Source organism: Solanum stenotomum, chromosome 9 (genome assembly GCF_019186545.1).
Source record: "Solanum stenotomum isolate F172 chromosome 9, ASM1918654v1, whole genome shotgun sequence".
Taxonomy (NCBI): Eukaryota; Viridiplantae; Streptophyta; class Magnoliopsida; order Solanales; family Solanaceae; genus Solanum; species Solanum stenotomum.
Window position 1 is genome coordinate 10,633,198 of NC_064290.1, and position 27,534 is coordinate 10,660,731.

The window sequence follows — 27,534 nt, forward strand, 5'->3', positions numbered from 1 at the left end:
CGACCCTCCCACCCACCCCTCCTACCAGCCCCTCACCCCCCAAAAAAAATTTTAAGTTTGTTTTTAAAAAATATTTTCAACTTTAAATTTTTATTTTTTCACCCCTACCGAGACTCCCCCTCCACCAACTCCCCACCCCAACCCCCAAAAGAAAATTAAGTTTGTTTTTAAAAAATATTTTCAATTACAAAAATTAGTTTCTATTCTAGTAAAAATAAAAGATATTTCTCAAAAACATTTTTCATTCATAAATCAAACACAAAATCTTTTCCGAAAAATATTTTCTACTCACCAACCAAACATGAAAAAACATGTCAAAAATCTACTTATTTTCCAGGAATACATTTTCCATGGAAAACATTTTCCTTCATACCAAACACACCCTCAGTGTTACTACGTTCTGGAAAATAGCAAATTCTCGCTATTTTTTTTTACTCTGTTTTTTTCAGAAGTGGTCGCCAATAACGCTATTTACAAAATTTTCTCATTATATTACTTCATTTTTGGTGTAATTATTAGTCCCAAAATTAACAATCTCGGAATCATTTATATCACAATCATGGTAGTTCACTAGTACTACTTTTATACCACACTCTATATAAATAACAACTCTAGAATAATTAATCTCAGAATAAAAACAACAAAAATTGACTCATTTGCCCTTCTCTTTAACCAATCCCAATTATTATAGACATATATATAGTTTACCTTTTATTAGGTAATTCTAGAAGTGTAATGATTTTTTTTTTTTTTGGAGCATATACAACTGGTTAAATTAGAATAAAGTGGGCGGATCCACATCTATATATATTGAGAGACAATGTGACTCAGACATGTCTCCCTGAAATTGGACCTAAAGCCAAATATATATATGTGATTGTATATATATTTGTATGGAAAAAGCAAACTAAAATGCCAACTAAATACCAAGATCTTCATCTCTGTAAAATTGGCTGTCCATAAATTTTGTTGGAGTGGGTATTTGACACCTATATATAACAAGAAAAAATAAATATATACAGCATAATGACAAGGTATATAGAATCAAATAAAATATTTCATCCTAACCATATTATATCTCTATTATTTGTGTAATCTAACACCTCCCTGACCTGACATTGTCATTTGTACTTTCTACCACATATAGTTTTAGAGTGTATATACTGATGTGGTTCACATATATCTGGGATATATATATATCAGATACAATAGAGAGTGGCGAGCGGAATGGGAAAGAGGCAAAGAGATTTGTTATGCATTTCATATACATATGAATCCACTTGAATACATTATATCTAGAACAAATTACACCTAATTTTGATTCATGTGTCTGAACGTGAATGGACACACTAAAATCTGATAAGATACATAATATTGCAAACTAGAGTGTATCTAAGTACTTAATTTCTAAATTAGTGAATTTTACGTAAGTTCCCTGAATTATTACTTACTATTTTTTTTTCTTTTTTCTGAAAAAAATTATCCTCGTATTATTAATACATTAATTTTTATGAGATATTATATGTCACAAAAATAACGCATAGATTTTCAAGGATCTTTATGCATGTATTAAAGGTGTCAAAGCAATTTGAAAATCAACTTGAATCGATTGAACCTAACCGAAATGATTATTAAATTTTTTCAAATAAAATTATAGGTTATAACTGTATATTTATAATTACACTAAAATTAACATAGTTTTTTAAATATATCTAAAAAATATTTAATCGGACCAAATAAAATATTAGTATAAAAATTATTTTATATGTTAAGTTTAAAAATAGAAATTAAAAGTTTGACTAGAAAACATTAAAAGTTTGATTAGAAAATTAGGTGAATTAATATGGAAACAACTAACAAAACAAATAAAAAACAAACCAAACCTACTATTATACCATTTTTTGACTATGCAAAAACTTGAGTAAATTGCTAAGAACATGTGACAACAAACTGTTCAAATTGTAGAGCTTTATTTTGAGTTTAGTGACATCATTTATATAAAAAAATTCATATTTTATGAGCACTGTCTTTCGCATATATTTTATATAATAATATGGGGTGTGCATTTTTATATAAATAAATCATCATATTCTTCCTTTAATTGTTAACAACATAGGTACTTTTTAGATTATATTAAAGCTTATAATTGTTTATATAACGAATCAAATTTTCTAATAACAATTAGACTATTAAATAGTGTTTAAAAGATATTACCAGATCAGAGAAAAATCAAGATGATTGAAAAATCTATATTTAGTTGCACACAATAAAATTATCAAAAATAATTAATATGATCTAATTTTTTTAAAATACCCCTAACGCCACCAAACCTTACATTAATTATGCTTTAGTTATTTTTGCTTATATGGTCAATCAAATGCTGCTAATTCTATGGGGAATATTTTCCCTACTCCATCAAATTATTTTATTTGATGTTTATGTTAGAACTATTTGATTTTCCATCTTCTTTATGTCGGGATTTGTTGCACTTGAGCCGAGGGTTATTCGAAAACAACATCTAGATCTACCTTTACGAGATAGTGATAAGATCTGCACACATTCTATCCTTCCCAAATCTCACTTGTGGAATTTCAATTCTCTATCTACACGAAATAGTGATAAGGTCTACATACATTCTATCTTTTCCGGATCTCACTTCTGGAGTTATGAAATTTCACCGAATATTTTGTTGTTTAACATTTGCAACTCTACCTAGATCAAATTATGACATTACGTCTCCTATTAACTTTGCATGCCTTGAGTTTTTTATTTTTCTAAATTTATGTTTTTGTTTTTTTGCCATGTATATCAAGGTTAATTAATCCTTATAATAAAAGCAAAAAAGCTCCAATTCACGTGGCAGTGTTTTATAAAAGAGATGACATTACACCTATCAAAAAGCAGATTAGGTGCAAAGATGTACTCTCTCCCTCTCCCTAATTACTTGTCTACTTTTGAATCGACACACATATTAAGAAAACAATTAATGACATAGTGAATTTATCATTTTACCCCTATTAATTATGAAGTGAATGAAAAGTTCTACATTTTTCAAAGTAAGTAGTCATTTAATTAAGGGTATAATAGGTAAAAAAAATTGTCATTTCTTAATTTGTCAAAATATACAAGTAATTAGAGATACCTATAATATAAAAGGAAAAATGGACAAGTAATTAGGAATAGAAGGAGTACTTTAAACGGTCAAAAACCACCCACCTGTTTCTCTTTATTGCTATATACTCCCTTCGTTTCGTTTTACTTGACTAATATCATTTTACTATCCATTAAAAAAATCATGAGATTTTTAGTGCTGTACACCTCTAATTAAAACTTTCTAAAATGATGTATCAATCAATATGAATAAAAAAATATGAAATTGAGGGAGTATAAATAACTTAAATATATCGGCAAAGTATTGTGGTAAATACTCATTCATTCTTAATTAGATGTTTCAGGTTTGAGTCCTCTGGGTATGATGTCACCTTTGTTAAGAAGCGATTTACCCCCAATATGGGACTTTCTGGCGCAAATCCGAATTTAATCAGACTTCAATGTGAGTACTGGATATCGAGTGTGAAAAAGACAACATTTCCAAGAAATAATTGAAGAGACTTCTAAGTTGATAATCATCACCAAAAAGTCCACAACTTCAACTATTTTCACATTTGACAATAACCGCCCTCACAGAAGAAAGTAAAGATGAAAGGACATCTTTGGATATATTACCTCTTGAGTCTTGTCCAACAATTTTGAGGGCCACTACCTAGTAATGAAGTTAGGATTTCAATTCAAATTTTCAAGATTAGGCCACTGCTAGAAGATATATAACACTAGATGTTAGATATTGAGATGTACCAACAACTCTAGGGTTCTGGTTATTACTATTATATTATTTACACTAAAGGCTCAAGGATGTGGCTTAATGGACAATGACTTTGAGTGAACACTAATGCAGGACCAACAACAACAATAACACATCATGTGTCATCTTATAAGTGGGGTCTGAAGAGGTTAAGAATCTTACCGTAAGATATACACAGTCTTACTCTTACCTTATGAATAATAAATCAAGTATGAAAAGGGGTATACACCAGTGAAGCAGTATCTGGCATAAACAAGAAATGTTAGGTGATTTCTTTTTATCTAACTATACCCTAGTCGACAAAATTACTTGATACATGTGCTAACGAGAGATAAACCATGGTTAACAAAGTTCTCCTATATCTATGCTAGTAAGAGATAACAGATGCCCCGTGAAATAGTTAAAATGTGCACAAGCTAACTCGTACACCATCATTATCAAAAGCAAAAAAGAACTACCTTCATTTAGCTAGTAGCTCAACAACTTGTAGATTTTCATCCTCACCCATTCAGAACTTGAGTCAATATATTGTCAAGCAGTTCCACTTGTAACACTCTAATAAATGCTTACAGAACAAATTCAATATCCATGCAAATTAAATCTGATTCATAATAATGTACAAATAGCATTCTTACTACCCAGAAAAGTGGTTCCAAATGCAATGGATAAAGAAGAACATGGCTATAATCAAATCAAAGAAACACAAATTTGAAAAATAAGTATCCTTTCTTTCAGCATCTTGGTGAATACAAGTACAAGATTCTTGTCATAAGTCACTTAGCAGAGACACAATATAAGATTAATCACATAATCAGGAAATTACACTAGAAGAAATGGTACGGGAAAACAAATGACCTAAACAAGTCGAAGCAGAGGAATAATTTCGAAGAGATAGTATTTCAATCCACCGCTTTAATTGCAGAAAGCAAAACATTCGAGAAATCATACTCAACACCAGTTGATTTTTGATCAGCTGTTTACTGAATCAGTACACAAATACATATATAAGCTTTCCATATAATACACTAACCCAATCTGGCACCTTATTTAAAGCTTATTTTCATTTTTCTAAGTTATACATATCTTGTAATTCTCACAGGTCGGAAGACCGAAAGTAGCATAATGTCCTCCATGTAACAACAACAACATACCTAGTTTAATCCCACAAGTGGGGTCCGGGGAGGGTAGTGTGTACCAGACCTTACGCCATCTTGAAAGGTAGAGAAATTGTTTCCAAAAGACCCTCGGCTCAAGGAAAAAGCATATCAAAGCATAAAAAATATAAAAAAAGAAAATAATGGGAGAGCAGAAGCCAATGTCCTCCACGTACTAGAAAGAAAAATGTTTTGTTACAGAGGTTAAATCTGCATACGCTGAAAGGTACTTGAAACATGGTATCTAGTTAACGAACATGTCGCGGTCAGCTTATATTTGACAGGAACTCTATGCTCTAAAACGTTCCTCCAACTCTACAGTGCACATGAAATAATTGCATTCAATTCAAGTATACAAAAATTACTTATCATGACTGCCGCTTAAATAGAGAAAGAAACAAAGACAAGCATATGATAGAGTACCACATAAGTTTTTTTGGTTAGTTATAGAGAAGAAATGATTTCATATTAAATATATAGATATCATACATGACATGTATTAAGGACCCATCACAAGCGTGAAAACAATAATAGGTGACACGGGAAGTTGAGAAAGCCATCAAGAGTATGTCGATGATGATCCCTGGTGCTAACTTTTGGTGTTTATGGACAGAGGAACAAAAGATGTTTTGATGGAATTTCAACTTCTAGAAATCTTTTGCGAGGCAGATGTCTAGTTAGCCTTTTTAGTTGGTCCAAATTGACCCCTGTAAATAATTTATAACTCTTCTTGGATTTTGTTAGCTCTATAGATTAGAAAGAGGCTACAAATCCTTATTTTGTGAGCTTAACTGATCTATCCTTGTAAAGCTTGTATCTTCTTGATGCCTTTGAATAAATCTACTTTTTTTTTTTTGAATAAATCTACTTACTTCATAAAAAAAATAAAAAAAATAATAGGTGACACGGAGGAGTTTCTCGTATTGGTGAGTTTGCACCAAGGATCGACATTGAGCCTCTACTTGTTTACCCTAGTTATGGATGAGCTAACCAACACAATACAAGATGAGGTCCCATGATGTATATAATTTGTTGAATATTGTGTTAATTGACGAAACTAGCTAAAGTGTCAACCAAAAGCTTGAACTATGGATAAGCACTTTATAGAGTAAAGGTTTTAGGATATGTAGAAGTAAGATTGAGTACATACATTGATTGTGGTGCCAAAATGCAAACAATTTAGATATCTAGGCTTGTTAGTTCAAGAGAATAAAATGATAGACAAAGATGATACACATAGGATTAAAATTGAATGGTTGAAGCGGAGAAGTACTACCGGAGTGTTATATGATAGAAGGAAGCCTGCCAAAGTGAAAGTAAGTTCTATAGAATAACTATGAGACTAACAATGTTATATGGTAGTGAATGTTGGGTCGTTAAGTCCAACGTATCCACAAGATGAGTTAAGATGGATGTACAATTTATATATGATTAAAAATTAGTACCACATTAGCCAAAAGGTGCAAGTAGCACATGTTGAGGATAAAATGCGAGAAGGTCGCTCGAGATGGTTTGGACATGTTCTGAGTCGACCTACAGATATATCGGGCTGTATCTGTAAAACTATGGTAAGTGAAAAATCACATGGGAGGAAGCTGTCTCAAAAATACCTACAATGCTTGGTATCGACGCAGACTTAGCTAAAGATATGGAACAATGGAAGAAAAAGATCCATTTAGGTGATAGCTATTAATTTAGTATGATGATATATAATGAGCTTAAATGAAGAAGTGAGAATTCATAAAGCCGACCCCAACTTGTTTGGGAATGAGAGTAGATGATGTTCTATAGTGTACTCTTTAAAATGTTAATCTTTCATCAAGCTGAAACGAGTATGAATACACAAGCATGAAAAGTAAACAAAGCAGAACACATGCCAGGAAAAGAATAAGTGTTGTTACTAGCAACTACCTAGTAACAGTTTGAAAGCAAATTTCAAAGTTTTGAAAGAATATCATTTTAACTACCTAATATGGAAATGAACAACTATATTACAAAAGAAAAGACATGAAAAATCCAAATATTCTATATGACTTACCTCTGCAAGTTCTCCACTCATTTACAGAAAGCCATTGACCAAGAAATACACCAATCCCTGAACGTCTCCTGTTAAATCTTTCAGTACAGAGAAACTTTCAGGACATCAGCAACACCATCATTACAGGGCTTCCATCAATGAAGCTTATTTTGCAGTTAGGAAATCCAGATTAAGTAAAGGAGAATAATTATTCCAGTGAGTAACGTTAATTTGTTAAATTGATAAGTAAATCAAAATACAACTGATTCCCACTAGTGAAAGTCACTGTCAAAGGAAATGTACATGGTGACATGATACTTTTTGTGACTCTCATGCATTTCTATTCAGCCATATTAGTCAACTCTAAAGAAAGCAAAGAGCAACAAAGTATTCAAAAGGAAGCCTGCTGAAAATTAAGAAAGAATGTTTTTAATGACTCTCTGTGGTTCCATGTTGATACTGTAACCTTTTTGCTATACAAAGTAAATAAATTCACGCCTAATTTCTTTCTCAAATGTTCCTTCGCAAAAGCTTTAGTTCCCTAGTATTGCTAAATTAGCCACCAGGCAAAACATCATAAGTGCTAGAGTTCACTAACATTAATAGGTGCTGAACTCACAGCAACTTCATCTACAGTAGGCATTTTCTGTATTTGCTCAAGGAGCTGTTTGAGCTCTCTATTAACATAATTAAAACGCTGCTTAGAGATGAATGATTCTGAATATAGACTTCCACTAAGAGCATGGAAAACTTGAAAATACTCATTAGCACTACTTTGAATGACTGAATCATCCAGGGAAGCTAAGGAACTCTCTAGTCTCCATCGAAGTGGAAAATATTTTTCTGGGACTTGAAAGTAGTTCTTAGATACTAGCACTCGAATAGAATGGCGGCACAAAATGCCAGAGTGCTCAAATTCCTTACAAGAGCAGTGAACTTGCTCATCTTCATGAATCCAAATAACAAGACACTCTGCTTCCATTTTCTTATAATGCCTCACAAGATATGAGCTATTAGCCATTTCTGTTATTGCATATTGCATAGACAGCATAACCTCATGCTGCATGATATTGAAGGCATAAGGCGTAAGAATACTCCTTGCATGTTCTTCAAGAGGCAGGCAAGTCTTAGCAGGCATATAAAGTTGCTTTTCCTTCTTATGATTCCCAAAGTTGCACACCAAACCAACCTGTGGTGGTTTAAAATGTGCAGAATTTGTCATCAAATCATGTACTAGGCATGTCAATAAAAGCGAAGTCAAGTAGTTATAACTGTTCTGTACCTGTTCAAAGAATAATAGTAAGCTTGATTGAGGGGTCAAGATATTCTTCATGAATGTCTCTACCAATTTCCAATACTCAATGGTCATTGTTCGAGCCAGGAAAAAGTTCCGCATGTAAGAAATCGGCCAGGATGCTCGATAAGAGAGAAGAAGAGCGATGTGCTTATCTGAACCAAGTCCAAACCGAGCAACCAGTTGATTCCATTGATGCTCAAAGTCCTCTACATTTTCCAGTCGACATAACATATCAAACTCAGATTTAAAATCTGGATACTGTAATCCAAGAGGCGAGGAGAACCAACTAGATAATTTTGAGAGAACTTGCCATATACATATAACATGCTTAGTGTTAGGCATCTCGCTTGCTATAGCATCTCTTAGCCCTGAATCTATATCAGTCACGATTGTCTGAGGTTGTCTCCCTCTCATGAATCGAACAAAAGACTGCATAAAGGAAATACCAACCATTAAGATAAATGTGATTATGGATGCAAAAAAAAAAAAAAAAACACTGAAGCTTTCTTGTCCTAACCTGTAAGGCCCAAGAGAATGATTGTGATGTCTCATCTTGCAGCAGAACACATCCAAGAAAAAGTGCATTCCCATGATTGTCAATTCCAAACCACACACCAAATAGCATATTATACGTGATAGAGCGGTATGTAGTGTCAAAAATGACAGCATCACCAAAAAACGAATATGCTTGAAGTGAGTGTCCATATGACCATGCGATGTTTTCCACTCTGCCATTTTCATCAGTAGTAAAGCTGTAAACAAACCCCTCATCCTTTTGTTCTGATGCTTTGCAAGCCTCAAGAAGCTCCAAAAGATCATTTTCTCTTTTCTCTGTGATCAAAGCATCATTCTCCTGAACAGTTTTCTTACATGTCCTGACAAAATTTCTGACATCTTTTTCTATGAAAGGCAACTGCCCCGGTTGAACTCCTTTTTCTAATTCCAGCACCTTCACTATCCGATTGACAGGAAACCCAGCTTTGGACAGCAAAAGAATCCGTTCCTGGTCAGCCACTTGGATTTTTCGGTAAGCAGGAAGTAGTCGAACTTGATCATCTTCCAATAATTCATGATTATGAACATTACTAAACTGAGAAACATACCATTGTGCTACACCATCAACAATTTCTTTTGTCAAGTACAACTTCGCATCACATCCACACCTTACTGATTTCCTATCCCTAGGATGTTCCACATTAGCCTTCTTCCTTGGTTGATTGAATCCAGACCGGTAACACACAAAATCCCTTCTATAAATCCCCAAATTTTGGCTTTCCGTTGAACGCGCTTTCCTAATAGAAAACCCATTCTTCCTAGCAAAGTTGCTATAATATTCAAATGCTTCATCATCACTTTTAAATATCTGCCCAACATATGGAGTAAAGACAACATCTTGGGACAAAGACGATGCTGTTTCACTCTTTGTCATTTGAGAAACATTTGCTGTGTGATCATCTCCATCAGCTTTAATGTAACACTTCCAATCTCCACAAGGGCATTGCTGTCTCCTAATCCATATGTTATTCAATGGCTTTGCTGCCAAAATCTCCATAACAATACACACAACCTTTCTAAACCCACTAAAAAGATCCTCAATTTATGATTCCCAAAAGCAAACCAACTCTAATGGGTTCAACAAAGACCAAGAGAGATCATCATTAGAGCCATCACAACAAAAAAAAAAAGAACCCCCACTTCATTTCAAGAATGAAAACAACAGAAAATCCCAGAAATCTCAAATTCGACTATGAATTTCAACTTGGAGTCCAAAATCTTGAATTGGGTGTCTGCTATATGAGTATAGAATGATAAATTACAAGGGAAAATAGACAAAATCTGTAAAGTAGAAGAGCAGTATTGAGTAGAAGAATCAGCTTTCAATTGCAAAACTAAAACGAAAAAAAACAAAACACCAATTCAAATATGATGAATTATGAGGAATTTGCTTACCAAATGTCAAAAAGTTGCAATCTTTGTAGATAAAAATAGTATGAACAACTAGACTATTTGACATTTTTCTTCATTCTTGTAATCGCCTCTTGGGTTCTCCATGCTCCAATCTTTCAGCACAAATCTCTTTTTATTTTTGTTTCTTTCCTTGATTTTTTTAATAGGAAGTCAAAAGCTATACTGAAGATGGGAAAGAAAAACACACTGAGCTCAAAATTTATATATTTGTAAATTCTGTAAAAATATATGAGTTAGAAATTTAAAATATATGAAAAATTAAAATTGAACATAAACTTTTTTGAAATTTAAAACTCGAAAGATGCAATATAAATTGGGATAGACGGTGTAAGGCTTTGAATTTTGATATATGAAGTTGAAGTTTTGTTTGAACATATAATAGAGATTTTTAAATTATATCTTTTTTACTCATAGACATAAAATATAAAAACTATCAAAATTGTACAAAAATTTTATACAATCTAATTAAATAAGCAAACGTTTATAACAAAAACACAATATTTATTGATCACGCACGACACAACATAACTCGAATATAAGAAAGTAATTACCGAAAAGATAATAGAATGTTACACAAATTAGATATGAGAAAATAGTACAATGCTACACAAACACTAGCAAATACATGATTGACACAAAATAAACCCTAGAAAATAGCCGAAATGACACAAAATGACCTGTTTGACTTAATTTTCTTCACATGAATATGAAGTTCACGCATATATCATTGGTTCTATTTATATTAACATCATCATTGGCTAAACGGACAACAAATATGGTCATAGCTGCTCACAGTGAAATTAGAAAAAAGAAAAAAAAGAAAAATATATCACCAAACTATTGTACCTCCATCGTATTCTTGAATTAATATCTCTACCATTCAAAAATTAAAGAATATATACTCTTCACTATAACGTAGTTCGGGGTATATTTGGCCTAACACCATATTCATATTCCGAGAATACTTTGCCACTCCTCAAATATTCGTTATAGAATTGGCATAAGCATTGCTTCCTAAAAACAAGTTTTTAGAGGGGCAGAAATGGCGACAAGGTTAAATGAGGTAACAGTAGAAACTTTTTGAGCTCAATCATCGGTGACCATGTTTATGGCAGCAATGATACAAACGCGAAACAAGCTACTGAATCATAATCCAAATCCTACTTTCGGTTTCACCACAGTTGCAGCTTCTATTCTTCACTCTTTCTCAAATCACTCTGTTTTTCCCTCCATCGCTAGAACAAATAACATATCTTTTCCTCCAACCCAAGAACCAGTATTTCAATTCAAAGACTCCACTTATCCCTTGAATAGCAATACAAAACATTTGGGAGCCGCTGTTTTGCTGGAAAAGTCAGTCTATTCTGTTCCTATAGTTTCAGATAAGTGCGAGTTTCTAGTGCAAAAATATCTTCTTTCTTTTTCTGAAAACGATGCCCAAAGACTCCATTTGGATATTATTAAATATGGGGTTGTTAAAGATTTGTACTTGTGCAACACCCTTATTAATTTGTATGTAAAAAATGCTGATTTGATCTCTGCTCATGATGTGTTCGATGAAATGCCGAACAGAAATCTAGTTACGTGGGCGTGTTTGATTACGGGTTATTCACAAAATGGAATGCCTGATGAGGCATGTGGAGTTTTCCAAGAAATGGTTTCGTCCGGGTTTATTCCTAATCATTATGCTTGTGGTAGTGCTTTGAGGTCTTGTCAGGGTTTAGGTGCTTGTGGGTTGAGGTTGGGGATGCAAATTCATGGTTTGCTTTTGAAAACAGGGCATGCTTCTAATGAAGTTGTTTCCAATGTCTTGATCTCGATGTACGGAAGTTGTGCAGGTCATGGTGATTATGCTTGGCGTGTTTTTGAAGAGATAAAGAATAAGAATTCTGTATCATGCAATTCTATTATTTCAGTTTACTCTCAGCGAGACACAGTTTCTGCCTTTGAGCTCTTCTCTTTTATGCAAAAAGAGGATTTGGGGTTTACTTTTAAACCAACTGAGTTCACTTTTGGCAGCTTAATTACTACTGCTGCTAATCATGTTAATTGTGGTTTGCTTTTACTGGAGCAGCTTCTGGCAAACATTGAAAAGTCTGGACTCTTGGAAGACTTGTATGTTGGCAGTGCTCTGCTCAGTGGTTTTGGAAGGCTTGGGTCTCTCGATACAGCGTTGAAGGTTTTTAAACAGATGGGTGCAAGGAATGCAGTGTCCTTGAACGGGCTCATGGTCGGATTGGTGAGACTTGGTCAGGGAGAAGACGCAGCTAAGGTTTTCATGGAGATAAGAGACTTAGTTAAAATCAATCCTGATTCCTTTGTGGTTCTTTTCAGTGCATTTTCTGAATTCTCTTCGTTGGAAGAAGGGGAAATAAGAGGCAGAGAGCTACATGCATATGTTATTCGAACTGGTCTGTGCAACTCCAAGGCTGCTATTGGAAATGCTCTGATTAATATGTATTCTAAATTTGGTGAAATCCAAATTGCCCATTCTGTTTTCCAGCTCATGGTTAATAAGGATTCAGTATCATGGAACTCTATGATCTCTGCTCTAGATCAAAATGATTGTTTTGAAGATGCAATATTAACCTTCCAATCTATGAGGAGAATAGGTCTGATGGCTTCAAACTACTCACTGATAAGTGGTTTAAGTTCTTGTGAAAGCCTGAATTGGATAAGATTGGGGGAACAATTGCACAGTGAAGGGATAAAGTTAGGACTTGATGTTGATGTTTCAGTGTCTAATACTCTTCTTGCTTTATATGCTGATACTGGATGTGTGACTGAATGCAAGAAATTGTTTACCTTGATGCCAGAACATGATCTAGTTTCATGGAATACCATTATCGGTGCATTAGGTGATTCTGAGACGTCTATTTCTGAAGCCATAGAGTACTTCAGACAGATGATGTGTGCTGGATGGAGTCCTAACAATGTGACATTTATAAATGTCCTTTCAGCAATATCATCTCTTTCTCTTCTTGGTCTTGTTCGTCAAATCCATGCTCTGGTGCTAAAATATAGTGCAATGGATGCTAAGTCTATTGAAAACACATTTCTTGCTTGTTATGGTAAGTGTGGGGAAATGGATGACTGTGAGAACATATTTTCTGAGATGTCTGACAGGAAGGATGATGTGAGTTGGAATTTAATGATCTCTGGATATTTACACAATGAGATCTTACCAAAAGCCATGGACTTAGTCTGGCTTATGCTGCACAAGGGACAGAAATTAGATGGCTTCACATTTGCCTCTGTTCTCAGTGCATGTGCCTCAATCGCAACATTGGAGCATGGCATGGAAGTTCATGCTTGTGCAATTAGAGCCTGTTTGGAATCTGACATTGTTGTTGGGAGTGCTCTTGTTGACATGTATGCCAAATGTGGAAGAATAGATTATGCTTCAAGGTTTTTTGATTTAATGCCTGCACGTAATATATATTCATGGAACTCAATGATATCTGGTTATGCACGGCATGGACACGGACATAAAGCACTAGAGCTTTTTACAAAAATGAAGATGGATGGTCAAACACCTGACCATGTCACATTTGTTGGTGTCTTATCAGCTTGTAGCCACGTGGGATTTGTCGGGCAGGGCATGGACTACTTTGATTCCATGAGCAAACAATATGGACTGACACCTCGGATTGAACATTTCTCATGCATGGTTGATATCCTGGGACGAGCAGGGCAGATGAATAAATTGGAGGACTTCATCAATAAAATGCCATTAAAGCCCAATGCACTTATCTGGAGGACTGTGCTTGGAGCCTGTGGTCGAGCAAGCAGTCGTAAAACAGATCTAGGTAGGAAGGCTGCTCACATGCTCTTGGAGTTGGAACCTCATAATGCTGTGAATTATGTGCTTCTTGCAAATATGTATGCTTCAGGAGGGAAGTGGGAGGATGTGGCAGAGGCTCGGCGTGCAATGCGAGAAGCAACAGTTAGGAAAGAAGCTGGATGCAGCTGGGTTAGCATGAGAGATGGTGTTCATGTTTTTGTAGCTGGTGATCAATCACATCCAGATAAACATGCAATTTATGAAAAACTTAAGGAACTGCACAAGAGGATTAGGGATGCAGGGTATGCACCACAGATTAAATATGCATTGTATGATCTTGAACTGGAGAATAAGGAAGAACTCCTCAGCTATCATAGTGAAAGACTTGCAGTTGCTTTTGTTCTTACACGGAAATCAGATATGCCAATCAGAATAATGAAAAACCTTCGAGTTTGTGGGGACTGTCACTCTGCCTTCAGGTACATTTCACAGGTTGTTGGTAGACAAATAGTATTACGAGACTCCAACAGATTTCATCATTTTGCTGATGGAAAGTGTTCATGTAACGATTACTGGTGATAGATCAAATGTTTTCTAACTTAAAGAAAGGGATGCTACTTAATGGGGCAATAACAGACGAAGCAATAGAAAAGGTTCAAGCATGTCATGTCTGAAGTAAAGGAGAGAGGCAGTTTGCAAGGGTGTTGCATCAATTATTCTGGTGAGGACCTCAACATTATTTAGTCAAGTGTGCCATAATCTTGGTGTGGTTTGAATTACTTGCCATATTTCTTTAACGTTTTATGACATGAATCAGCTAGAATGACAGCTAATGACACCATCAATTAAAAGGAGTATGGCAAATGTAAGGAGAGTTGAGAATAGCAAACCCTATGTAAGCATGTATCCAAGTTGTTGGCAGACAAATAGTATTATGAGACTCCTGCAGATTTCATCATTTTGTGCACTTGCTTAGTGGTCAATGAAGTTGGAAGGGACCATGGGAAACCGGGGTTCAGAACTTCAAATCCCTGCGGAGGCGAAAGATTGTTAGATGATTTCTTCCCATCTGTCTAAGCTTGGGAACAAAGTTACCCATGTACACGTATTGGTGAGAAGCAGCAGGTACCAAGTGAATTAGTCGAGATGTGCACAAGCTGGCCCATACATCACCACCAACACCTAATATGCCTCAGTCCCAAACAAGTTGGTGCTGGCACCACCATTGTTGAAAAAATAGATTTTTGCTGATGGGAGTGTTCTTGTGATAATTATTGGTGATTGATCAAATTCTGTCTAACTTAGAGAAAGGAGTGTTGCTTAATGGGGAATTTCAAAACAGACGAAGTAATGGGAAGAGTTCAGCATGTCAATGAAGCATGGGAAGGGAAACATACCATACTCCTGGTGTTTGATTGATAGTTGCCATATTTCTTTGATATTTTATGCTTGAATTGGTTAGATTGACAGCAAATGGCAACATGAAATCAAAGTTGAATGTATAGGGTAGACTGTATTGAAGGTGCTCTTGCACAATAGAGGCCTTTGGTTTTGCAGGACGATTTCATTGTGCAGACTCCACAGATCATGTAAAGTCCAGCTTTTGATCTCTAAGGAACTCATCCTTCAGATGAGTGGTTCATGGGAAGGCTCGTTTTACATGCTAGCTGAGCACATACCCATGGTACTCCATAGATATGGTTGAGAAAGAAGTTAACAGCAGTATGACCGAAAGATGTTCATTGTAGTTAATCAAGTTCTAACACCAAATCAAGGGAAGGTAATGTGCATGAGCAGTATGTCTTCCTTTGTGCTAGCTCGTCTTCTTCATCTCAAAATGCTTGATAAAAGTGTGTATATTATCCAGAAGGTTCTACTTCTGTTCTCTACTTGTGCAGTACTGAGTCCTCTTGTACGGGCTGCAAGCAGCTACAACTAATGTTACATTATAGATGGACACAATAATATGAAGGATCATGTACAACATTGTCGATCATTATAAAATAGAATAACAAAGATGCAGGTTCCTTCAATACCAAGACTGATTCTTTTTCAGGATTACTTTACAGAATGATGAATGAGTTGGTTGGAATTTCTCACCCTAGGAAAAGCATGTTTTGGCTAAGAGAAATTTTTTGTCAGTGTTTATGATCAGGATTAGACTCTGACATTTTTGAAGTTGATTATATGGGACAAGACAGGTTTAGTCATTTTACCAGTATCTTGTCCTTATTCTTTTTTGAATTAACATGGGTAATGCACGGATCTCTTACCTTATGTTTGCAATAGCATTCACTTTGTTTGCTTCTCTATCTTAGTAACTTATAATCCCAAAACGTAATTTATCTTATATTTTCTTTCTGACATATAGTCCTATATTGTCACATCCAAGTTGATGATAACTACTTCACACTAATGTATACAAACGAACTGATCTTGGAAACAAGTAAAAAACAACCACGGGCAACTGGGATCTTAGATACTGTTAAAAGAGTTGATGCAGTAATACATGGACTGGATCCAAAGATATCATAAAAACTGTTGGAAAGAGAAGAAACAAGAAGAATCATTATTTTATTATGATAAATGTGAAAAAAAGGAAATGTTCTCTGAAAAAATATATTAAGGAAAAAAGTTTCTATTTTTTGTATCTAGTCAAAATCTGAATTGGAACCGTCGACCTAGGACATTCATTATCCCTATTGTCCTCTCTGCTCAAAAAATTATAGCAAGACTTCAAGTTAACTTCCCATGTTTTCTTCCATTTGGCTGTCACTGTTGAGTGCCGAATTACCCTTTAGTTATTCATGACTGTTATTCACTTGATCCTTGACCAGGATATGAAACTGATAGTAGCTCTATAAAAGTACAATTTGCAATCAGCTCACGAAGTTAGTTGGAGATCATGATGATGACTTCAGCATTCCCTTGAGTAAGAATCTGAAGAAGGCCAGTACCAAGTTCTTAACTATTTCACAGAAGAAGAAACACCAGAAGACAAGCCTACAGGGATGAAGTATCTCAGAGGAATGACTTTATTTATTTGTTGCAATTGGAGCATTTGTCATTCTTCCACCCCTTGTTCATTTAGGAATTGAAATCAAAACGGCTTATGTGCAGTTATTTCCATGACTTGTATAAATACTTCACAGATATATTCAATATTTTTGTTACTAATATAGTGAAACTGTGTAAGTTTGTGAAAGTCTGATGTGCCTCAAGTTATAAAAACTTATTCCAAGAGGCCAAAATAAACAATTAAGAAACTTAGTAACTGTCATGAGACAGTTACACTTGTATTGGGTGGTTTTAGAAATAGGGGCAGGACAGTTAAAACAAGGGTATTCAGAAAATAAAGAAAAGTGAATTCTGGGAGAATTTCTAGCCTCTCGAATGTCTAGAAAGGTTGTGATCTTTATGATTATATAACTAAAGTTCATTATTGTCTTAGGATGTGATTTATTATGTCAGTAGTGTACTCGTGATTGTTTTGTTTTCAAACTTCTTGTTGTAATATCAGTGCATCTAGTGTGAAACAACAGTATTTGTTCCTTTATTTACTATTTCAGCAGTAAAGTCTATCAAATTGGTATCAGAGCAGTAACGTTCAGGGATGGTGAGTAGAATAGAGGGGCGAGTCGAACAAGTGGAGACAAATTTGACAGAAACTCTTGCGAGAATTGAAGCACAAGGGAGAACTGTGATGGCAGAAGCATCCCCTTCTCAAACCAGATCTGTCGAAAACCAAGAAGAGGGAAGCAATGTCAACTAGGCTGGAGAAAAAGATGGGAAGAAGTTTCGGAAACTACAACTACCAGTTTTCGAAGGAGAGGATCCTTTGGGATGGATTTTCAAAGTGGAGCGATATTTTGCCATGAATGAAATTTCTGAAGCGGAAAGATTACAGGTAGCAGGTGTTTGTTTGGAAGGAAAATCCTTAAATTGGTATTATTGGATGGAATCTTGGCAACAAATGTTAACCTGGGAAGACTTCAAAAGAGAGTTGTTGAACCGATTTCATCATTCTCAAAAAATCAACCAATATGATGTCTTAATGGGGTTGAAACAGGTTAGCACAGTTACCGTGTTTCATGAAGAATTTGAAAAGGTGTCAGAATCTATGAAAGAGGCATCTGATGGAATGTTATCCGGAGTGTTTCTAAATGGGCTGAAAGCTATGTTGCGCGGACTCTTCATTTTTGAAGGCGAACCCGTCTCGACGCGACACTGGTGCGGGTGCGGGGTGCGTGTCTGATTCGATCAATCCGATCCGGACACTTTGACCAGAGCCGAGAAAAAAATTTGGGGAAAAAGAGATCAGTTTCCGGCGACCTCTTCAGAGAGGCGGCGGAGCTGTAAGAAGCTTGAAAAAGTAAAAAGAAGAAGAAAGAGGAGGAGTTTTTTCTTCATTGAGAAAGTAAAGAGAAGAAGAAAGAGGAGGAGTTTTTTCTTCATTGAAAAAGTAAAGAGAAGAAGAAAGAGGAGGAGTTTTTTCTTGAAAAAGTACAGGAAGTACAACTTTTTTATTATTTTGAAAAATTAAAGTCTTTTCAACTTTTCAACTTTTCTTGAAAAAGAAAACTAAAGGCTAAGGGTTTCTCTAGATAAGTGTGTCCTTTTTTATTTATAAAATAAATTAATACTTTTAATGTTTATTATATTCTCTCTTTTCTTTAACAATTATACTCCTTTTATTTTGTATGTAATTATACCAAAATATGCAATTCATTATTAAATATATTTCATAAATATTTTTAATAATATTTTATTATATATATATATATATCTACTTATTTGATTATACTAGATATATTATTATTGTTGTTATTGATATATTTTATTTTTCGAGGTACGCTAAAAATAATAAGCAATTATACCATGTATATATAATATATTACACCTTATATTATATATACCATGTATACCAATTAGCCGTATCCCCGCACCTGCATCCATACTCGGATTAGCACCCCCGAATCTTAAAATTTAAATTTTGCCTAATCCGACTCTCGGATTCGCATCCGTCTCGGATACCCGCACCCGAGTCCGAGCAACTTAGGCTGAAAGAGGAAATTCAAGCAGAAGTGATGTTGTTACAGGCTTAAACATTGAGGGAGATAATGGAGATGACTCAAAAGGTGGAGGATTGAAATTATGTTTTGCAGCAAGTACAAGGTTTTAAATTTGAATCAGGCAAAGGAAGTGCAGGCAATAAACTAGTTGGGTTTAGACCCAATTATCACCGAGTTGCAAACATTTTTGAATCTCGTGACTCAAGAGCCGGAGTAGCAGGTCGTAACACTGATTCACCAGAGCATACTGCCACAAAGTCGATTGGCTTCAACGGGACTGCAGTAGCAAAGTCTGAAGGACAATTCAAAAGGTTGTCTGATTCAGAATTTGCCCAAAAAAGAGAGCTAAGGTTATGTTTCAGATGTGATGAAAAATTTGGCCCTAATCATCGTTGTAAAAATAGACAGCTTAACCTATTGATTATTTCAGAGGCACCCAACACAAATGAAGATGATACAGAGGAATTCTTTGAGTCTACCGGAGAAGATGTAGCTGAAGGGGAAATGAAAGGTACTATGATGGTGTTGAATATGAATTCAGTCGTGGGCCTTACAAGAGGTAGAACAATGAAACTTGTGGGGAAGATTCATGAGCTACCCATAATTTTATATCCTCCACCCTCACTCATCATCTGCAATTACCTATTAAGAAGACCAAAGGATTTGAAGTAACAATTGGTAATGGTCAACAAGTTAGTGGGAGTGAAGTATGCAAAGAGGTAAGGATAGACGTGCAAGGAGTCCAAATCAACCAACAATATTTTCTATTTGAATTGAGGGGAACTGATGTGGTATTAAAGATGGAATAGTTGGCCACATTAGGAGAGATGGGGGTGAATTGGAAACTTTTTACCATGAAATTCAAAGATGCAGGAAGATTGATGTCGCTTCGAGGGGATCCAGCCATGATTCGAACAGTAGTGTCACTCAAAGCCATGACCAATTTGTTAAAGAAAGGAAACCAAGGATTTCTGGTCGAGTTGAATCAAGTAACAATAACTGAAGATGAAGTAGTTATAACATCAAAGGAGATTGAAACGTTATTATATGATTATCCAGAAGTATGTGAGCAGGCCTTAGGCTTACCACCACGTCGTTCTTGGGATCATGCTATTACTCTTCAATCTGGAGCACAACCACCAAACATCCATCCATATCAATATCTTCATTGTCAAAAAGCAGAGATCGAGCGTTTGGTCAAAGAGATGCTGGCTGCTGGAATCATTAAAATTAGTACTAGTCCATATTCTAGTCCAGTATTACTGGTTAAGAAGGATGGAAGTTGGCGATTTTGTGTTGATTATTGGGCTCTTAATGATATCACGATCCCTGAAAAATTTCCAATTCCATGCATTGATGAGCTAGGGGGAGCCACCATATTTTCCAAGTTGGATCTTAAGTCAGGTTATCATCAAATTCGCATTTAAGCTGGAGATGAAGCAAAAACAGCCTTCCGCACTCATGAGGGACATTATGAGTTTATGGTCATGCCATTTGGTTTGACCAATGCACCCTCAACTTTTCAATCACTGATGAATGATATTTTTAGGGATCATCTGCGGAAATTTATTTTGGTATTCTTTGATGATATTTTGATTTACAGTAAGGATTATGCTTCACATCTGGGGCATTTGAAGGTTGTTCTGAAAATTCTCAAACAGAATCAGCTGGTAATCAACAAGAAAAAATGCACGTTTGGTTAGCTTAAACTTGAATATTTGGGTCATATTATCTCCTCTGAAGGAGTGCAGGCTGACCCCCTCCAAGATTGACCGTATGATATTTTGGCCAAGTCCTAGAGATATAAAGTCTTTGTGGGGATTTTTGGGACTCACGGGATATTACAGAAAATTTGTCAAAGATTATGGTAAGATTACTGCCCCTTTAACTGATTTACTAAAAAATGATGCCTTTTCATGGGGAGAACGCGCTCAACAAGCTTTTGAGGCATTGAAGTTGGCTATGACTCAAGTGCCCGTTTTAGCGATGCCAAACTTTTCTCAACCCTTTGTAATTGAAGCTGATGCTTCGGGATTTGGTGTTGGTGCAGTTTTAATGCAAAATGGTAAACCTATTTCTTATTTCAGTCGAATGCTTTCTTCCAGAGTGAGACAATGTTCGGTATATGAACGAGAGTTAATGGCTATTGTGTTGGCTGTCAAGAGATGGTATCACTATTTGCCAGGCCATCATTTCATCATTAAAACTGACCAAAAAGCCCTTAAATTTTTGCTAGGACAGAGGGTTATGGATGAGAATCAACAAAAATGGGTTTCCAAGCTCATGGGTTAAAAGTTTGAGATTAAGTACAAACCAGGTGTTGAAAATAGAGTGGCTGAAGCTTTGTCAAGACGCGGGGAATCTTCAAAGTTATATGCGTTTTCAATTTGGCAATATAAAGACAAGGAGGAATGGGACCATGAAGTACAACGAGACACCAAAATGGCTTCTATTTTGCAAAAGTCAATTTCAGGACAACAAGCAGATGACAACTACAACTTGAAGAATGGATATCTACTATATAAAGGACGTTTGGTTTTGCCAAAAGGATCATCTTGAATACCTGGGCTATTGAAAGAGTTTCATTCTTCTCCTATTGGAGGCCATTTGGGGTATCTTCGCACATATAAAAGGTTGTCCGAGAATATCTACTAGGAAGGTATGAAGAGGGATGTGCAAGACTTTGTTGCTAGGTGCGAAATCTGTCAAAAGAACAAGTCTCAAACCTTGAGTCCTGCGGGATTACTCCAACCTTTGCCTATACCTCATCATGTGTGGGAGGATGTAAATATGGATTTCATTACTGGACTTCCTAAATCCCATAGGTTTGATACTATTTAGGTTGTGGTGGACCGTCTTACTAAGTATGCACATTTTATTCCACTTTCACACCCTTTTAATACGAAAGATGTTGCATCTGTTTTCATTAAGGAAATGGTTAAATTGTATGGTTTTCCTAAGTCTATTGTGTCTGATCGTGACTGTGTGTTCATAAGCCAATTTTGGAAGGAACTATTCAAGCTAGCAGGTACTACCTTACGGTATAGCTCTTCCTATCATCCAGAAACCGATGGGCAAACAGAAGTGGTGAATAGGAGTTTGGAGACATATCTCCGTTACATAGCAGGAGAAAATCCCAAGAAATGGTCCCACTGGTTATCTTGGGTCGAGTATTGGTTTAATACATCCTTTAACAGATCTACAGGTATGACATCCTTTAAAGCATTATACGGAAGGGATCCATCATCAGTTTTTCACATGGATGACACTACTTCAGCGGTGGAAGAAGTAAATGAGCAGGTGCGCACTAGAAATTTGATCTTAACCAAACTCAAATAACATTTGTTACAAGCACAACAAAGAATGAAGAATCAAGCTGATCGACATCGTAGAGAACTAGCTTTTGATATTGGTGAAATGGTATATCTCAAACTTCGGCCCTACAAACTACATTCTTTGGCTAAGAAGATCAATGAAAAACTCAGTCCCCGCTTTTATGGTCCTTACAAGATTCTGGAAAAGATTGGTCCCGTAGCTTATCGAATGGAGTTACTAGTTGGAGCACGCATTCATTCAGTGTTTCATGTTTCACAGTTGAGAAAATGCTTGCTTCCAACTACTCCTGCTCAAAACCTACCTCCATTTCTTACCCAAGAATTGGAGCTTCAAGTTGAGCCTCAGGAAGTGAAGCAGATCAGGAAGCTAATCAATGGTAAATTGGAAGTGCTAGTCAAGTGGAAGACCCTACCAGATTTTGAGAATTCTTTGGAGGAATATGCAATCATCGATCAACAATTTCTGGACTGTCACCTTGAGGACAAGGTGATTCTTATAGGGAAGGGTAATGATGTGCCTCAAGTTATAAAAAATTATTCCAGGAGGCCAAAATAAACAATTAAGAAACTTAGTAACTGTCATGAGACAGTTACACATGTATTGGGTGGTTTTTTCTGTAGAAATAGGGGCAGGACACAGTTAAAACAAGGGTATTCAGAAAATAAAGAAAAGGGAATTCTGGGAGAGTTGCTAGCCTCTCGAATGTCTAGAAAGGTTGTGATCTTTATGATTATATTACTAAAGTTCATTATTGTCTTAGGATGTGATTTATTATGTCAGTGTACTCGTGATTGTTTTGTTTTCAGACTTCTTGTTGTAATAACAGTGCATCTAGTGTGAAACAACAGTATTTGTTCCTTTATTTACTATTTCAGCAGTAAAGTCTATCAAAGTCCTTGTTAACACTTGAGACGAATGGTCATTAGGAGTTGTAGACTAACTGTACTTTGTATTATCGCATATGTACAGTCTAACATTAGCAACAAGTGATTCTTAGCAAAAGGTGATCAACTGGGGGCATTTTTATCTTTCTTGAGTGTCCATTTTCATTCTAGGTGTCACCACAAGAACTATTGCTGGTTAGAACAAGCAGTGTGTATTGTGAATCTCTCATGATAGTGAATCCAGTTCTGTTTAGTGCATCTTCAGATCAAGTACAGATATAATGAGTAATCATCGACTTCCGGGAAAGAGTAGAAAATGGGACCTATTATGGGACATACAATGCATTACAAATGTATGATTGTTACGCTTCATCAGGTAGCTTTTCACCAATGCAGAGGGTTATCCTTTTTGCTAGTTGCAAATTTTAGACAAAACATGTAAGGCGAAAAAGTGAACACAAATCTCTCTTATTGTTTGTTTGGTTCTATATGGTGCTCTACATTACTAGTACACAAGATATCTTGTATTATATGCTGTATATGATGCTCTACATTATATGTTGTAGATGATGCTCTACATTGATTGTACACAAACTCTCTCGTGTTATATGCTGTATATGACACTCTACATTGACAGCACACAAAACTCTCATATTTGTTTCTAAAACTGTGAAAAGATTGGAAAGAATTCAATGTTAGTAAAAGGCAAATGATTTGTTTGTCTGTAATGGCTCTGATGATGACATGAGTGACAATTCATTTTTCTCATCTGTTGAAGATGTTCCTTAATCCGTTTGTCGCTGCTGTTTCATTGACCAAATCACTCCTGGTTTGCTTTATATAGGGCCCATTTTTCTTGGAGCAGATAGATGAAGAGGATAACAACAATCTCAACAGTAAAAGCCAGGTTCCAAACACTTGTGCTTCTCATTGTTCTTGTGTGATATGACTGTAAACCTGTATATATATTGATAATTCCCAGTAAAGAAACTGTCACTCCTAGAAGCCAGTGAACTGAAAACCATATACTCCTTCCTTTGCTTTCTCTGTACAGGAATCAAAACACAATACTTAAAATTACTGAAATTAACTTCGGAAGATTTGCACAAATAGGATCTTTCAGTGCCGCAATTTAATTTTTGACCCCGGTAAAAATGTTTTTGTGGCCACCATAACATAGCAAAATCCCGACGAATTGCCNACAGTAAAAGCCAGGTTCCAAACACTTGTGCTTCTCATTGTTCTTCTGTGATATGACTGTAAACCTGTATATATATTGATAATTCCCAGTAAAGAAACTGTCACTCCTAGAAGCCAGTGAACTGAAAACCATATACTCCTTCCTTTGCTTTCTCTGTACAGGAATCAAAAACACAATACTTAAAATTACTAAAATTAACTTCGGAAGATTTGCACAAATAGGAAGTGGAGAAGGGTAGAGAGGCGGGCCTATTATCCACCGAGTTTAGAAGGTTGTGATTGGTCCAAAGGGCGGGTCACAGACGGATTTCTCGGTTATCAAAAAAAAAAGATTTGCACAAATAGGATCTTTCTGGGCCGTAATTTAATTTTTGACCCCGTTAAAAATGTTTTTGTGGCCACCATAACATAGCAAAATCCTGACGAATTGCCAGGATTTCAAATTGACGAGAAAAATGTGCCTTGTCACAATAATTGCTAGGATTCCTGGCCAAATCCTGTTGATTGACCAGAATTTGGCCACAAATCCTGGCGAATTTCAAATTAATAGCAAAACTTGTCTTGTCATAAATTCTAACGGATCACCGGGATAACCAGTATTGTGATTACAAATCCTGAAATTAAGGTATATATCCTTTACCTGTCAGGCTTAAAAATCCCAGTGGCTGCTTGCAGCCATATGGCAGCATAAACAGCTAAGCCAATTCTTTGGTGATTATTTGTGAAAGAGTTGTCAAAGTTTCCTATCGACATGATTGCTGCTGCTGTTACAAGGAGAAAAGATAGTATCTGCAAAATAAAAGATAATATTTTTATCTAGAATAGTACTCATAAAAGATACTATTGATGTCATTAAAGGTAAAATCGAAAGTTTAAAGTTCAAATTATTTCAAATGTAAAAATGTGTCAATATTATTGAGAACGGACTTGTAAGAAAACAACGCCACATAACAAAGTACGGGAGGAGTAATAACTATAGCAACTGTTGAGATACTACTTGTCATGATAAAGAAAAGAAGTTCTGACCCTTTCTACATTCATAGTGAAACAAAAGTTAAAAAAAAAGGGGATAAATTAGTTACCTGTGAAGTAGCATGAATAATCTTTAGCCTTGTTCCACATTCTTCATATCTATTTGTCATTCTTATTACAAGAATCCCAATAGGGATCAAGAAACCCATGGAAGCCCAGAGAAGAAATCCATGTAGAATAATTTGAAATGACAACATAGAATTAAGTTAACTGATGAGCTAGATGTTTTTGAAACTAGTTAGAGAACAATATCGAAAAAATATTTCCTCTGTAAGCAGCAGTGTTATTCTCAATTATGCAAAGTGATATGCTTTAGACAAATGAAACAATGTTTTGTTTGGCCATATAGTGTTCAGATTACTGATTATTTATGGTGAGGAAATGAAAGTAGAGTAATGGGAATTAGGTTTGATTTCAACCTAGTGGGGATCTTATGACATGATTTGTTTTTTTGTGATGAGAATAATATGGGATTTGAAAAGAGCAGAAGATACAGTAAGAGTAGGAGGGAGATTTGTGTACACAACTTTGAGCAAGAGCATGGTCACTAGTGAGATAATGTAACATCCCAACTTATTAGTGATATTGTTTGCCTTTCTCCTACTCTGTGAATGTAAGACTCAACATTCTCATTGAGACTTGTCTCATCACATCATCTCAAAAATATAGAATTTGCTTAAACTTCGAGTAAGAACACATCACTCTAGTAAAGGACTAGGATGAGATCCAACAAAAAATGATCAAAGATATGGATTCTTACTATCCATATATAATATATACCTGTAGCTAGATGTGAAGTCTAGTAAAGTGGTGTAGAGCTCAATGATTTACTTGGACTAAGATCAGTACAATGTAGAGAAACAAAAATCGACATACACCCTAAAATGCATTTCATACCGCAAATTGGAAGGCAAGTGATTCACTTCTGTCTGAGACGACCTTGAAAGAACATGACTTGACAATATCATTAAGTGATGTGTTAGTATATGCTACTTTAGTATGAATCCAAAAATACGACCTGGAAGAGTAATGTTAGTGATATGTGACGAAAAAAATAAAGATCATGTCAAATACACACATTATGCTTGTGTCTCAGATCGGTCTATTATATGCCTATTTCAGTTGACATTATAAGTGTGGACACGAGACATATTTGAGATGAGAATGACAAAAGGGTCAGAGAAGCCATATATATGTGTTTAAAATAATAGGTTTAGGGCATTTGAGGCACTTATTAATCTTTGTACCAAATGAATAGTGTCTAAGCGGTCACGACAACACATTCATCACATCGTGTGTGAGTGAAAGATGTAATTGTTATGAAAAAGAATACTAGACTCCCCGTATAGAAAGGATCTTGTAAGAAACCGCTAAGACAAATTGATGGTGATAACATATTTAATCAATAAAGAAGAAGGTATATCTATTTCCAACTAAATCTCCGAGTCTAAATAACATTTTTCAACCTTCAAAAATAACTTACTAATTTTTGTATCTATCTATCTGTGATTGTGATTTGATCTTATTATTATCTCTAATTTTTAAACAATATTTATCGTTAAAAACCTTTGACGGGTTCCATCAAAAAAAAGATTTTTTAATAGTTCTATCAATCAAATAAAATATTTTTTTAATTACTGCTATCAACTTGAGGCCGATGGATGAATTAAGTTGACTTTCAATTCCTTAAAAAGTATACTACTAATTAATTAACAAACTAGGCTATATTTAATTATTAGCAAACGTGTAATTATAGGTGGGGTACTTCTATCTAATAAACAAGGTTCATATTTGTATAATTACTTCTTCCATTTTAATTAACGGATAGTAATTTAAAAATTAAACTCTTTTTTAATTATAAAAGTATGTCATTGAGAATAAAATAGAAAGTTTATCTTTCATGCAAATTAAAATATCGTTTAACCATG

The 27,534-nt window shown here is 35.3% G+C and overlaps 3 protein-coding genes across 6 annotated transcripts in view; 1 reads left to right on the plus strand and 2 right to left on the minus strand.

Annotated features, from left to right (window-relative positions):
• Nucleotides 1–7,295: 7,295 nt before the first annotated feature.
• On the minus strand, nt 7,296–10,444 carry LOC125877148 (putative protein FAR1-RELATED SEQUENCE 10). Of its 3 annotated transcripts, none has more exons than XM_049558483.1 (4): nt 10,281–10,444; nt 8,848–10,117; nt 8,316–8,759; nt 7,296–8,222 (listed from the first exon to the last, which is right to left on the minus strand). In XM_049558483.1, the coding sequence occupies exons 2-4, from the start codon at nt 9,880–9,882 to the stop codon at nt 7,617–7,619; spliced, it is 2,085 nt and encodes a 694-aa protein (XP_049414440.1). In that variant the 5' UTR covers nt 9,883–10,117; nt 10,281–10,444; the 3' UTR covers nt 7,296–7,616. The 3 variants fall into 3 exon arrangements, with proteins under 3 accessions (XP_049414440.1, XP_049414439.1, XP_049414438.1); XM_049558482.1 differs by having other exon boundaries at nt 8,848–10,120; XM_049558481.1 differs by having other exon boundaries at nt 8,848–10,444.
• Nucleotides 10,445–11,287: 843 nt separating this feature from the next.
• On the plus strand, nt 11,288–15,471 carry LOC125877147 (putative pentatricopeptide repeat-containing protein At5g09950). The gene has a single exon (XM_049558479.1). The coding sequence runs from the start codon at nt 11,401–11,403 to the stop codon at nt 14,659–14,661; it is 3,261 nt and encodes a 1,086-aa protein (XP_049414436.1). The 5' UTR covers nt 11,288–11,400; the 3' UTR covers nt 14,662–15,471.
• An 8,584-nt stretch (nt 15,472–24,055) lies between these two features.
• Nucleotides 24,056–27,534, minus strand: part of LOC125877151 (cytochrome b561 domain-containing protein At4g18260-like) — a 5,079-nt gene continuing 1,600 nt past the window's right edge. Inside the window, exons 1-3 of one of the 2 annotated variants that reach the window (XM_049558488.1) lie at nt 25,657–25,903; nt 25,215–25,363; nt 24,056–24,420 (exon numbers count right to left, since the gene is read on the minus strand). In XM_049558488.1, the coding sequence (XP_049414445.1) occupies nt 24,195–24,420; nt 25,215–25,363; nt 25,657–25,803 (522 nt within the window). In that variant the 5' untranslated portion in view covers nt 25,804–25,903 and the 3' untranslated portion in view covers nt 24,056–24,194. Of the gene's footprint in view, nt 24,421–25,214; nt 25,364–25,656; nt 25,904–27,534 lie in introns of those variants that run through there. The other variant, XM_049558487.1, reaches the window with a different exon arrangement.

Bases quoted from the DNA above. Each gene is read 5' to 3' on its own strand.
- LOC125877148 (XM_049558483.1), bottom strand. From the start codon at position 9,882: ATGGAGATTTTGGCAGCAAAGCCATTGAATAACATATGGATTAGGAGA. The intron at 8,760-8,847 runs GTTAGGACAAGA...TCCTTTATGCAG, and splicing joins CATTCTCTTGGGCCTTACAG to TCTTTTGTTCGATTCATGAG. The intron at 8,223-8,315 runs GTACAGAACAGT...AAACCACCACAG, and splicing joins TACTATTATTCTTTGAACAG to GTTGGTTTGGTGTGCAACTT.
- LOC125877147 (XM_049558479.1), top strand. From the start codon at position 11,401: ATGTTTATGGCAGCAATGATACAAACGCGAAACAAGCTACTGAATCAT.